The following is a 13,460-nucleotide window of genomic DNA, read 5'->3' on the forward strand; positions in this document are numbered from 1 at the left end:
CTATCAACATACACTTGTTTTTCCTGTAAAAAAATTGAAGCGCCTTTATTCAACGTCGTCACGGATAGACACACATTAAATTCTTGTGCTTAATTACTGACTTTTTTCTTTGAGCAGATGAGAGAGGAGATTGCTCTGTTCGTATCTTTATTTTCTCATAAATTTTATTTTTAAAAATTTGATTCAATGAATAAAAAAAAAAAAGAAATACTAAGATTTGGGTCCCATATAAGGACAAAATTCTGCATATTGTCATCTTTTGTGTACATCCACACACAATTGATTGTAATTGTCAGTGGATGTAAACAAGAAGACTTACTGAATGAAAAACATCTTTCCGATTCTTCTTTATTCTCTCTGAAATCTATATACTGTTTCTAACAAAGAGCTCTCTTTTTCACTGCAAAAGCAAATAAATTGAAAAAAGCAAGGCTCTTGCAGTTTCGATCCTTGAAATCAGGTACTTTTTTTTTTTAGTTTTCTTGTGTTTTTCTTGATGGGTTCTCACTTTTTACCTTGTGATCTTGCTTTTTGTAACTGGGTTTACATTGTTGTTTTGGATCTGTGTTTGGTCTGCTCAGAAAGCTGTGATTTTGAACACCCTGAATTTCACTTCTTAAAAAAAAGTTAATAACATTTACTTCTTGCCTTCAACAAGATTCTTGGCAGATCTATCTTTCACAATATTTAAAAATCAAAGCTACCGTTAGTTCAGGTACAATAACTTTGATTTCTTTAAAAGGATTTTATTATTACCCTTAGATAACACTATTCGAAAGAGTGCATAATATGATCCTTATTATTATTATTTAATGTTATTTATAAGCTTCTCATATATAAGTAGTATATTACTTGAATTTTATTTTGTTTCTCTCTAACTTAATCTTCATGTAATATTTTGTGTCACTTCTTGTTTCTTAACTATTAATATTATGGATGGCAAGTGTAAATAATGGTTATTTAATTTTTAAGCTGAAGTACATTTTCCCACCCTAGGTATCATGAATGAATATTGATGCTCCTGGTTTGAGACACATTTTTTTATTTCTAAATGGTTTATTTTATTTACACCCTTGTGAGATCAATTATATTAAACTCATCCAACAAATTCAGAAAGTATTAAAAACTCTTCAGTTGTTAGTGATATGCTAGAGTATTTCAAATTCAAAAGTTTGTGTTACCCTCTGGTCACTTTACCAACTTAAAACAATATTTATTTTTTATTCCTCAATATATTTATAAATCATTGAAAAATTATTAAAATGCTAGAATAGTTTCCACACAATTTATGAGTCATTTAAAAAATTTAATCTTAATTGTTTTGGAAGAAAAGATTAGTACCAAAAAATCAGTATTTTGATTTTGTCTTAATTAAAATTATTTTGAGATTTATTTTTATTTTCCAGCCTTTGTCTATCTCATAATATAAATTTCAAAACATTTGCTTCAGTTTTTTCAAATAAACATTTATCTTTACATATTTTGTTAAATTCATTTATCTTAACCAAATTCATTTTTTTAATTTGAATTTTTTTATTATTTAATTAAATGGTTATTTATATTTATTATGTAAATGTGTAACTTTGAAAAGTATAATTGTAAATTCAAGGTTGATTTTGTGGATTGGATTATTTGAGTGAAGGATAAGTTGGTAAGTGATGAGTGGGGTAAAACAGACTTTTGATTTTTAAAATTGGATGAAACCCTAATATATTACTAACAACAGGGGTTTTTTAATATGAGTAAACAATTTTTTACCCAAATAATGACTTAATGACACTTTCTCACCCAAAAGATTTCAAAATACAACTTTACTAACCAAACGTTATATTCTGTTAATAATTTCCGTTAAATGTAGTGATATTCATTGTGAAGACAAAAATATCATTCTTTCTTCTTTTTCTCTTCTCTTCTCAGCCTCCATCATGGCCAGAACCATTACCAACTCCACCTAAAGTCAATAAATTTTAATTTCACACTATCTATTAAATTACTAACGTGCTAGTCTTATGGATTCCCAACTATTTGGTAAAATGGTCATAAGAATTAAGGCACAAACGTCATTATCAAATTCAATTTTAACATATGACAGTTGATTAATAATCGTATTAAAATCATTTAGATGTCTGAAACACCTTTTTAGATTAAGTAATATTTTCATAAGAGGTACCTTGTTATTCTCTAATATTAAAGCTATGAAATTCAATTTTTGTTTCATTTGTCATTTTCTTTTATTTTTAGAAAACAAATTCGCATATTCTTTACAATAAATGGTTAAGCACTGTATTACACAATCATGCTTCTTGCATTTTAAATTATCTTGCAATATGTATGATTGATTGTCTAGAGATTTAGCCAACAAACCACTTATAGCAATAAAATTATTCCTTCATGCCCATATTCCAACTAAGTTTATACGAGATTAATACATATTTAAATTCTATATTAATTTTTTTATCAAATTTGATGTAATTAATATGTTATATTGCAAATTTAGTTTTTTGTTTTCGTAATTATTAAGCAATGTAATTAAATTTGAACTTTTCTTTCAACTTAAAATCCTCCTAATTCTACCATATTCAATTGAAACGTTTTTCTATAAATTTACTTGTCTAATTAGTTATGGCGGTGTGTTTGAATGGAATAGCAGAGTAGTTAATTTAATAAAGCTGTAATAAAATCATATTATTGTTGTATATAACTTCATTTTTTGTTTGTGACACTACCATTAGCTCTTGTAACAATTTTCCTTGCATTTATATTTAATATATTAAAACCTACCTAACTTTTGCTATTGCTAGTTTAGTTTAATCCATTACAATTTCTTGTAGAAAATGGCAACTTCAAACAAAAATATTGTGGCAACCCTAACTATTTGTGTACAGGGACCAAACTAATGGAGGCTATTATAGGGCCAATCATTGAAATCCTAAAATGCACAGGGCCGCCATTATGCAAATATGTTCGATATTATAGGAAGCTTCATGGGAATATGGAAACTCTGAAAAAAAGATTGGAAGAGTTAAATAGGCGAAAGGAAGATGTTGAAGTAAGGCTGAGCACAGAGTGTAATATGGGGAAATTACCTAAAGCTGAAGTCAATAATTGGTTGCAAAATACTTTTAGGATCAATTAGGAAGTATGATATATTGAGAGACAAGTTAATAAGGTGAAATATTTCTCACGTGTTCGTCTAGGAAAACTTGTTGACGAGAAGATTTAAGAAGTGTTAGTACATCACCGGAATGGTGCATTTGAGAGTTTGGTTATTGATGTACCTCCAACTGCTGGAGTGGTACTACCAACAACAACATTCATAGGTGAAACAACGGTGGAGAAAAACATGAACGAAATTTGGAAACATTTGATGGGTGATGAGGTGATGAAGATAGGAGTTTGTGGGATGGGGGGAATCGGTAAAACAACTATAATAACTCATATCAATAACAAACTCCTCAAGGAGACGGATAAGTTCCAAAAGGTGATTTGGGTCACTGTATCTCAACCACTTGATCTTATGAAATTGCAAGATCAAATTGTAGCTTCATTGAAAGAAGATCTTCCTAGAGATGAAGATAGAACGATACGGGCTGGAAAATTATGGAATATGTTGGAAGGAAGAAAGATTGTGTTGTTATTAGATGATATGTGGCAAGCATTATGCTTGAGGAAGTGGGAATTCCTGAACCTACAAAAGATAGTGGATGCAAATTAGTGATAACAACTCGTTCACAAGATGTATGTCGTTTCATGGGTTGTAAAATAGTGAAAGTGAGGTGTCTCTCGGATGATGAGGCATTGACGTTATTCATTAATAAAGTGGAACGTAAAATTGTTGAAGTTCCAGCTTTGAAAGACATTGTGAAACTTGTGGTTGAACAATGTGCTGGCGTACCCCTTGCAATTGTTGCAATAGCTTGTTGCATGAGGGGAGAATATGACATTTGTGAATGGAGGAATGCAGTGGAAGATTTGTCTAAAAGCATACAAAGTGTCAAAGGCATGGAAACAAATGTACTGGGGCAATTACAGTTCAGTTATGATCGCTTGAAGAGTAAAACGGTGCAACATTGTTTCCTATATTGTGCACTATATCCCGAAGATTTCCAAATCCCGAAAGAGGAGTTAATAGATTATTGGATTGCAGAAGAACTTGTGGAGGAAAGGGGTAGTATTCAAGCAACATACGATGGGGGTTATTCTATATTGAATAGACTTGTAAACAATTGCTTGTTGGAGACTACTGATGATGGAAGGTGTGTAAAGATGCATGATCTTATAAGAGACATGGCATTGTACATTACAAGCATAAGTCCTTTATTCATGGTAAAAGCTGGAAAGAAATTGCAAGAATTACCAAGGGAACAAGAATGGAAAGAGAATCTTGAAAAGGCTTCATTAATGATGAATGACATATCAGAAATTCCTCCAAATATGTCACCAAATTGTCAAGCTCTTTCAACTTTGCTTCTACAAGAAAATATTCATTTAAAGGACATTCCTAAGTCTTTTTTTGTAAGGATGCAAGGCTTGACGATTCTCAATCTTTCCTTTACAAATATCGAGAAGTTGCCAGATTCTATCTCTCATTTGACGAATCTCAAAGCATTGTTGCTTCAATATTGTGAGGGTTTAAAGCATGTTCCTTGTTTAGCAAAGTTGGCGTGTCTTCAGAATTTGAACCTTGAGGGAACTTGAATAAGAGAAGTCCCTGAAGGTATGGAGATGCTGCAAAAGCTTAGATACCTTAATCTTTTTTCAATGAAACTAGAAAAGTTACCACTTGGGATGTTATCTAAATTAAGTTGTGTCAAAAAATTGAGAGTGTATTGGGGATCCAAAACTTTAGAAGAAACGGTTGAGGAGGTATCAAAATTGAGTGAATTAGATACTTTAGAAGCGTGCTTTAAAAAAATAGAAGACTTTAAGATATATGTCAAATCTTTAGGAAGTGGAGGTCCAAGACTTAGAAAATACAGTCTTACGGTAGGATTACCATTAAAGGGATTGCAAGGAATACAAGGCACGTTGTTTGAATGTTATTCATTTTGGCCCCTTGTCAAAGAAGTTGAAGTTAATAGAAATGTAGTGTTTAATGAAGTGTCTAACTTCGTTGCACCCCCAAAAGACTTGCAGTGTCTAGCTCTACATGATTGCCATAATGTAAGAAGCTTAAGTGATGTTCTAGGAGAGTATTCAGACCTTAAAACTGTCTACATATCTAAATGTCTATCTTTAAAGAAGTTGTCAGCTAAGTTGTTGCGGGCCTTACCAAACCTAGAAGTGATTGATGTTAAGTTTTGTTATGAAATTGAGGAGATAATAAGAATAGATGTTGGTGAAGAAAAAAGTGAGGAAGATGGAAGGAGTAATGCCACACTAACTCTTCCTAAATTGAAAATATTGAGATTGTGGAGTCTTCCAGAATTGAAGAGGATATGTAGTAGTAATGGAGTAATGGTTTGTGATTCTCTCCAACAAATTGAAGTATTCAATTGCCCAAAACTGAAGAGGCTCCCTCTGTCTCTTCCCCTGCCTGCAATTGAAGAAACCGTGGTAGCAGAAGAGTGGTGGAATTCATTGGAGTGGGACAATCCCAATGCAAAAAACGCCCTACAGCCTTACATCAAATATACATGGTGAATGAAGCTGTGGAAGAAAGGTAATTAATTCATAATGTTTGAGTGTGTTTGGTGGTTATTTATTGTTTGTGATCTGATCCATATTTTATATTCTTTCCACTATCACTATTTGATTCTGTTGACGCCACTTAGCAAAAGTTTATTAATTAAAGCTTATTGCTCATTTATTTAATATTAAATCATTTGTTTTCCTACTATGACTAATTTTTCTTTTATTTTTCAAAATGTTTTTACTTCTTTTATATTAATAATGCTTTTAATTAGAATGATCAATTTTCCATACAATAAGAATAATTATTTGTTCTTTTTCATTTTTAATTTCTTTTTCATAACTTTTTTATTTCTTTTCTGAATTTTTTTTTTTTTTGCTTTTTCAAAATTTCCATTTTTTTTTAAATTTCAAAGTTATTATATTCTTTTGCATTTCTTTAAAATTTTATTTTTCATTTTTTCTCATAATTTTTATCTTTATTTCAAGTTTTCATGTTTTTTTTATTTTTATTTTTCAATTTTTAAATAATTGTTCAAGTTATTTTATTTTTTCACTTTTAAGGTTTAAAGGAAGTGAAAATGACCTTTATGCCCTTCTGCGTTAGTTTTTGACTTTCGTTCTAATTGAGTTTCATTTTGCGTGTGTGCTTGTAATTTAGGTGTTCAAGGGGTACCAACTCTTCTCTTTTTTATTTCACAAAAAATTATCATAACATTATTAATCAAATTTATGAATCTTCCTAAATAATCTAAAGAGTTTTGATTCAAAATACATATATACACTGGTAGTTTCAGCGACAAATAAATTTCAGTGGTAGTTTCTCTTCAGAAGAGTGGTGGTCAGATTAGAGTCCTTTGACCTTCAATTTCATCTGTTCGTTTCTTCATTGTTTCTGGTAAAGCTCTTCTTTTTCTTTTTATTTCTGTTTTTTTTTTTTCAATTTAATTATCACTCTTTTATATTAATTTATCTTTCAACGTTGAGTGGTTTTAATCACATTCTTGTACCAACATTCTCAACCCTTTTGAATCTTTTTTAAACTGGGATTCCTTTCTTTTTGTTTCTTTATATTGTTTGCTTGTCTTATTGCAACCCTCTTAAGACAATTGAAAAGAAAATGATGAAATGAAATAGTATTCTGGATTCTGGTTAACGTGTTTGGAAGAATTTGACTCTCCCTTAGATGATGCAATGGGTTCTGTGAAATATGTTGGTTAACTTAATTTCTTGTTCGCTTTTGTGTAGTTTGAATTTGAATTTGATCACCATTGTTGTTGAATTTCAGATTTTCCATACCTGCTGAACCATGCATGGTGAAGTTATTAATTTGGTGAAGTTTGCTGATTTAAGGCATGTCATGCGGAGCATAGGTTCCCTCTTTTTATCCAAGAAGAAGCAACATTACCAGTGAAGTTATTAGTGTAGGTGAGCTAGTTAAATGTTAGCATAGTGACATCATACATTCTTTACGAGGATGCTTGGATTGAAAGGCCTTTCTTATGGGGGGAGCTGTGAAACTTCCTGCAAGTTGTAAATATTTTATATAGATGTCAAAAATCTGTGCAGTTGCAAAAACAGGTTTTCTGAGGCTGGTTAAGTGCTGACTAGAGATTAGAAGACATTTTAGTTACAGGAATTGGATATTTGGAAAGGAAATTTGAAAGAAGTTTCATTATGTCATTTAATGCTTGTGAGAGAGCTTGGACTGTCAAACCAAAAATAGATAATTAAATCTTAATACTGCATGTAAGACCTGGTAGCTTTTTAAGTACGATTGGATTTATGAAGTTTCATGTCGAGTGACCACAATTTCATGGTTGAGCTCAACTCTTCATGGTAAGAGTCGCTGAAGTATACTCTATGAGCTTAAAATGGTTTTTTTTTTTTCCCTCTTTTCTGTGTATAATTTTGTTAAACATATCTCTTAGTAATGTTTCAATGCGTGAGGACTTAATTTATTGTATTCACTTCTTCCTTTCTGAAGTAACATTATTTTGATTATAGCTGCAGGGCAACAATTTCCAGCTAATCAAAATATTGGTGTTCAAAATCACATGTTTCCCCAGGGAATACCGCTTCAATTGGCTAGTAAGGCATTCACTCCATTCTCACAGCTCTATCCTATCAAGTTGTATCTGCCATATTTTAACGGGCATCTAACTCTGTTTGGCAAGATGGTAATCTGGATCTTGCCAAGTCAATTTTTCTTTGGTCCACTGACTAAAGTATGATAAAGTAACTATCTGTACTACATTTTTTTGGTGGTCATCGATTCCTTTCTGAAATAACATTATTTTGATTTTAGCTGCAGGGCACCAAGTTCCAGCTATTCAAAATTTTGGTGTTCAGGGTTACATTTTTCCCCAGGGAATACCGTTTCAATTGGTTGGTAAGGCATTCACTCTATTCTTACAGCTCTATCCTATCAAGCTGTATCTGCCATATTGAAACAGCATCTGACTCTTCCTTGCAAGATAGTGATTTGGACATCTTGCCTGGTGGATTTTTCTTTGGTCCACTTATTAAAGTATGATATGGTGAATAGCTGTTCTACATCTTTATATTAGGATAAGTCATTCAGTCTCTCTTGGAAAAGCACTGTTGCTGCACACTGAATTGCAATTTCCAGTTACAATGATATGTTCAATTCTCCTATTTCTAATACGTATTAGAATTTTGGAGAAAATATTAACTTTTATTACCCTCTTTAATTAGTAAAACCCATTGTTGTTATTCCAAGAATTACTTTACAGGAAACAAATTGTAATCTCTCATCAAGAGAATCTAGAATAATCAACACAAACTTGTAGATGTGGCAATTAGAACATCTAAATTTCATGGAAATTATAGGTTTCACTGAAACTCTGGTTCAACCTCTAGTAGGAGGAATGCTTGCTTGCTGAATTAAATGTTCAAGAACTTTTTATGCATATTTGCATTTTTCTGATAGCAGGGATAGTACATGTCAAGTTGCTGAAGGTAGTTTGTTTCTGTTGTAGATAATCATGCAAAATCTTACAGATATTGCATGATTAAGTGTATAAATCTATAATAGGATATTAGGATTGTAATCAATACGTAATAGGAACAAATCTGTAAAATAGGAGTGTATAAATCTATAATAGGATATTAGGATTGTAATCAATACGTAATAGGAACAAATCTGTAAAATAGGAGTGTATAAATCTATAATAGGATATTAGGATTGTAATCAATACATAATAGGAACAAATCTGTAAAATAGGAAGTTAGATTTTTTNCATGCAAAATCTTACAGATATTGCATGATTAAGTGTATAAATCTATAATAGGATATTAGGATTGTAATCAATACATAATAGGAACAAATCTGTAAAATAGGAAGTTAGATTTTTTTATTTCCTAGATTAGATTATTTATTTCCTAGATTAGTTCTTTATTTTCCTATATATTGATGTATAATTTGTCAATACAATATGAGAAAATTACAATCAGTTCTCTGTTTGTAACAGGGTCTAAGCATGAAGTTTGGCTTGAATCTGGGGAACAGTTTTTTGAAGGAGACCTTCTGCCTAATGTTGATACTTTATATTTTCTTTATTTTTATTTTTATTTTATTATTATTATTACCATTTTCATTAACATTATTTCCATAAGGTATCAACTAGAATAAAATATTAGGGGACCATTGAGAAATCAATAAACGAGAGAACATAAGGATTAACATAAATAAGTTTTGTTTGCATCTCTGTTAGAATGTGCTTCTCATAGATTTTTCAGAAATACCTTGAAGAAATCTGAAACTATCTCTAATCTGCGTCCGGTTATGTTCTTTTTCGTCTTTGTTTGAATGTTTCAAAGTTTGTGAGTGATTATAGTTGTTAGTGCACTTCGGATAAAATCCAAAAGAGGAAACATTGCTTAGAATCATCAAATGCCCTGTTGCTTTCCCGCAAAATGGTTTTTTTCTTATTGATTCATTAGGTTTCATTGTGATTTTCATTCCAGGCGAATGGATGCTTGTCGATAAGTGCCTTGGTGTGGGACTCGTGAATCTGTTTAACGCCGAGGAGGTTTACAAGTGTTTCATCCACTGGGGAACAGGGACAGTAAATTTGGAGCTGTGGTCTGAAGAAAGGCCAGTTTCAAAGCAACCACCTCTCAGAATTTGCCATGAGTATGAGGTGATAAATATTGCATAGCTAATTGGAGATTTTCTATGCAAATATTCCAACATTCTATATTTGCAAGAAAAAGTAATGTCAATAAACCCTTAAATAAACCTGAATGTTACTTGGTATGCTAGTGTTTTCTGCCACTGGAAATGACTTGACTAAGTTCATTTTCTGAGTAAATAAATAAATAAAACCGGGTTTGATTGAATTGTGATCTAAATCTAATTTCCAAAAATTAATATAAAATTCAAATTTTGAGTTGTATCTTAGTATTGTTAATGTTGTAAAATGTGATATAATATTCAAAATCGATTTTCCAGATTGGAAAAACAGAAAACTGCATCGATTCATTTCTATCAATAAAAAATTAACCTAACTCTTATGCATATGCAATTTTTGTCCATCTTTGCATCTGAAAAACCAAAACTTAAAATACAGAACTTCTGTATTTTAAGTATTGGACCGGACCGGCCGGTCCAACCGATTGGACCGGGACCCGGGGCCTTCTCCGGGTCGGGTCACTCTTTTTAACTGTTTAAAGTTTAAAATATAACAAACACACCCCTGATTATTACCAGCAGTCCCTGAATGTTTCAAATCTAGCAAACACACCTTTCGGCCAAATGCAAATCGGCAATGACCTCCCCTTTTTGGACGACCTTCCACCTTCCCTTATTATAGGAAACCACCTTCTGAGTTCTGACTTTCTCTGGTGTTGTCACACTTCATACCCAGTCGTGGCGTGACGTTTCGTCGTCCACTTTCGCCGCGTGATTTTTCTTCCATTTCCCGACGTCGATCGGCCTTCTCCGGCATCGACAGGCTTCCTCAGCCACCGATCTACCTTCTCCCAAGCTCCCTTGTCATCGTTCACGAAGATCCAGTCATCTCACCAAAAAAAGCCATCGCGACCATTGACTTCCACCACCGATATGCCATTTTCCAGCGATGCCTTTACTTCCTAGCTGCCGATTCGCCCTCCCCATCATCCGATCTACCCTCCCTGGTGTGTCGCCGTTGCTCTCCTAATCGATCGCCGATTTGCATTTGGTCAGGGTTGTGTTTGCTAGATTTCAAACCTATAGGGTCTGATGGTATTTATCAGGGGTGTTTTTGTTAGATTTTAAACCTGTTAAACCATCGGTTCAACCAGCGGTCCAACCGGTTAGATTGGTTGAACCGTGACCCAGCCATCAGAGCGGGTTGCCCTCCGATCCGGTTTTGAAAACAATGTACAGAAGGCTATAACAACAATTAATTGTCCTAAAACAACGAGGGAACAAGAAGAAGAAAACACGCCAAATACAAAAGGCTATAACGACAATTACAGAGTAATGAGCTAAATTCAAAAAGATATTTATGGGAGAAAACTTGCAAACAAACACATATTATAAAGGGCTATAATATGAGGCAAGAAACATGTATTTCATTAACACTACATGGATCATTATACATTAAGATTATTTTAAATGATATTTTGATAGTTAAGAAGGCACAAATTTATAAATGGAATTCTCAACTCTAGTTTAGCACAAATTGTACATATATGTTCTTGTTTCAAGGCATTTTTGAATCTCAAAGTAAAGGCATAGCTTTGCATCATGTTTCAGACCCTCAAAACAGATTTGAAATAAATCTTTATATGATACAAAGTTTCAAATGTGATTAGAACAAAAGTATGACCTGTACCACAACCAAATCACATAAATTTTACTTGCAAAGATTGTCTAAGAAAATTTTCTTACAAATTATAAATAGATAGAATTGCATTTACATTACTCATTTTAGGATTTGAACCTGAAAAACTTTGTGCATACCAGTTGGAATGGACTCCATTTATGTTGCAGAACATTAATTAATTTCTCTCAGTTACAATTTCAGTGTGTTATTAATCTTGCAACTTTAATGAATGTTAAAACTTCTCATACTTACTGACAAAGTAATGCTTCCTAGAATTTAAATAATCAATCAACATTTTTTATGTAAAGTATAAATATACCACCAGATTCATTAAAATTAAAAGATTCAAGCTTTTAAAAAAGTTATGGGCCTTTTATATACTACCTGTGTTTCACTGCAGATAATTTAAGGGATTGATGAGACCCCGCTGGTGCACGTTTTCAGCAGAAGGAAAAAGAGTGGGCAGAGAGGATAAAATGGCACTTTTTCTACTCAATAAGCATGGGATAGGTGGCATCCGTGGATTGGATTTGGAATAATTCTGTTAGAGTGAGAGTTGGGCGTAAAAAGGGTTGACAGAGAATATTTTTGGTATTGAAAAAATAGAGGGGAATTGGGTTGGGGAGGTACTGGCCTTCGAAGCCAATTGATTGTCTTTTCTATTTTTTACTTCTTAAGTTGTTTTTGGGAATCTGCTTATTGTCATTCACTATTCATTCTTCTTCTTGTACTTGTTAATCTTGTGAGATTGTATTGGTACTTTCTGAATATTAATAGTAATATTGAACAATTTTAAAATGTTTGGTTGAGTATGCTTGTGTGTTGTGGCAGTGATTATGAATTCTGGAAATTGTAGTGCATGAGTGTTTTCTGCAGGTGGGAATAACAGGGGGTTCTAACAAGTTGGTATTAGAGCGTAGTGACGATTGGGGAATGGTTGAAACAAGGATGGAAAACAGATTAGATGTTGTGGAGAAAGACATGGGAACAATGAGAGATTGTTTGCTGGAAATCCAAGCTTGGATTAGACGTAAGGATGAAGAAGAAGCTAGAAGAGCTGAAAGGGGTGGTTCGATAGAAACCCCGGTGAACACTATTGGCAACAAGGAGGAGGAGAATGGGGACCCTAACACAAATACGAATGACGAAAACGCAATAACTGGCCGACGTCATCCAGAATATGCTAGCCAGAAAATCAAGATGCCAATATTCGTCGGAGAAGATCCTTACGGGTGGTTGTTCAGAATCGAGTGGTACTTCAACGTGTATCACGTGGCGGAAGAGGAGAGGTTGAACACGGTGGCTGTGTGTATGGAGGGAGACGCGATAAACCGGTTTCAATGGATGGAAATCCACGCTCCAGTCATGTCTTGGCCAGCATTTAAACTCTCTCTGCTTCATCAGTTCGGAGGATCCCAAGATGGTGGTCCGTATGAAGCGTTGATAGGAATCCGATAGTCTGGGACAGTGGAGGACTACCGCCGCAAGTTTGAAGCTCTGTCTGCGCCATTGAGAGATGAGAAGGAAGACTTGCTATGGGCTGCTTTTCTAAATGGGCTAAAACCAGAAATAAAAGTTGAAGTCAGATTGGGCCAGCCCACTTCCATAATCCAACTAATTGAATTGGCCTAGAAGATAGAAGAAAAAAATTGGGCCTTGGAAAAGTTAAAACATGGGTTAAACAAGGGTGTAAGCTCTGGTGTGGGTAGTGGAATTAATAGAATGAATTGGGCCTATAGTGGTGGACCGGGTAAAAAATTTGGGCAATAGGAAAATGGGTCAAAGTTTTCACACAACTCTAACCCGTTGGTACCTTCAGGTAGCGTAAATTCAAACTCCATCCAACACCAAAATTTCTCTGCACAATCAGGCCGCCAATGGAACCAACGACCCAACCATGGTACTCCGAACGATAGTCAACGTGGTAGCAGTAGCTCCGTCCAACGCCCACCGAGCAGTTCAGTTTTTAGGAAAGATTTTCTTTCCAAACAG

General features: G+C 33.5%; 1 protein-coding gene and 1 long non-coding RNA gene across 2 annotated transcripts; both read left to right on the forward strand.

Annotated features, from left to right (window-relative positions):
* Nucleotides 1-3,660: 3,660 nt before the first annotated feature.
* On the forward strand, nt 3,661-4,698 carry LOC116134702 (putative disease resistance protein At4g10780). Its single transcript, XM_031420368.1, has one exon. The coding sequence runs from the start codon at nt 3,661-3,663 to the stop codon at nt 4,696-4,698; it is 1,038 nt and encodes a 345-aa protein (XP_031276228.1).
* Nucleotides 4,699-6,285: 1,587 nt separating this feature from the next.
* On the forward strand, nt 6,286-8,611 carry LOC116134684. Its single transcript, XR_004128790.1, has 4 exons — nt 6,286-6,529; nt 6,920-7,470; nt 7,639-7,722; nt 7,940-8,611. It is a non-coding gene; the product is annotated as an uncharacterized LOC116134684 (long non-coding RNA).
* The last annotated feature ends 4,849 nt before the right edge of the window (nt 8,612-13,460 follow it).

Source organism: Pistacia vera, unplaced genomic scaffold (genome assembly GCF_008641045.1).
Source record: "Pistacia vera cultivar Batoury unplaced genomic scaffold, PisVer_v2 Contig290, whole genome shotgun sequence".
Classification (NCBI taxonomy): domain Eukaryota; kingdom Viridiplantae; phylum Streptophyta; class Magnoliopsida; order Sapindales; family Anacardiaceae; genus Pistacia; species Pistacia vera.

Coding starts and splice junctions, on each gene's coding strand:
- LOC116134702 (XM_031420368.1), top strand. CDS start 3,661: ATGCTTGAGGAAGTGGGAATTCCTGAACCTACAAAAGATAGTGGATGC.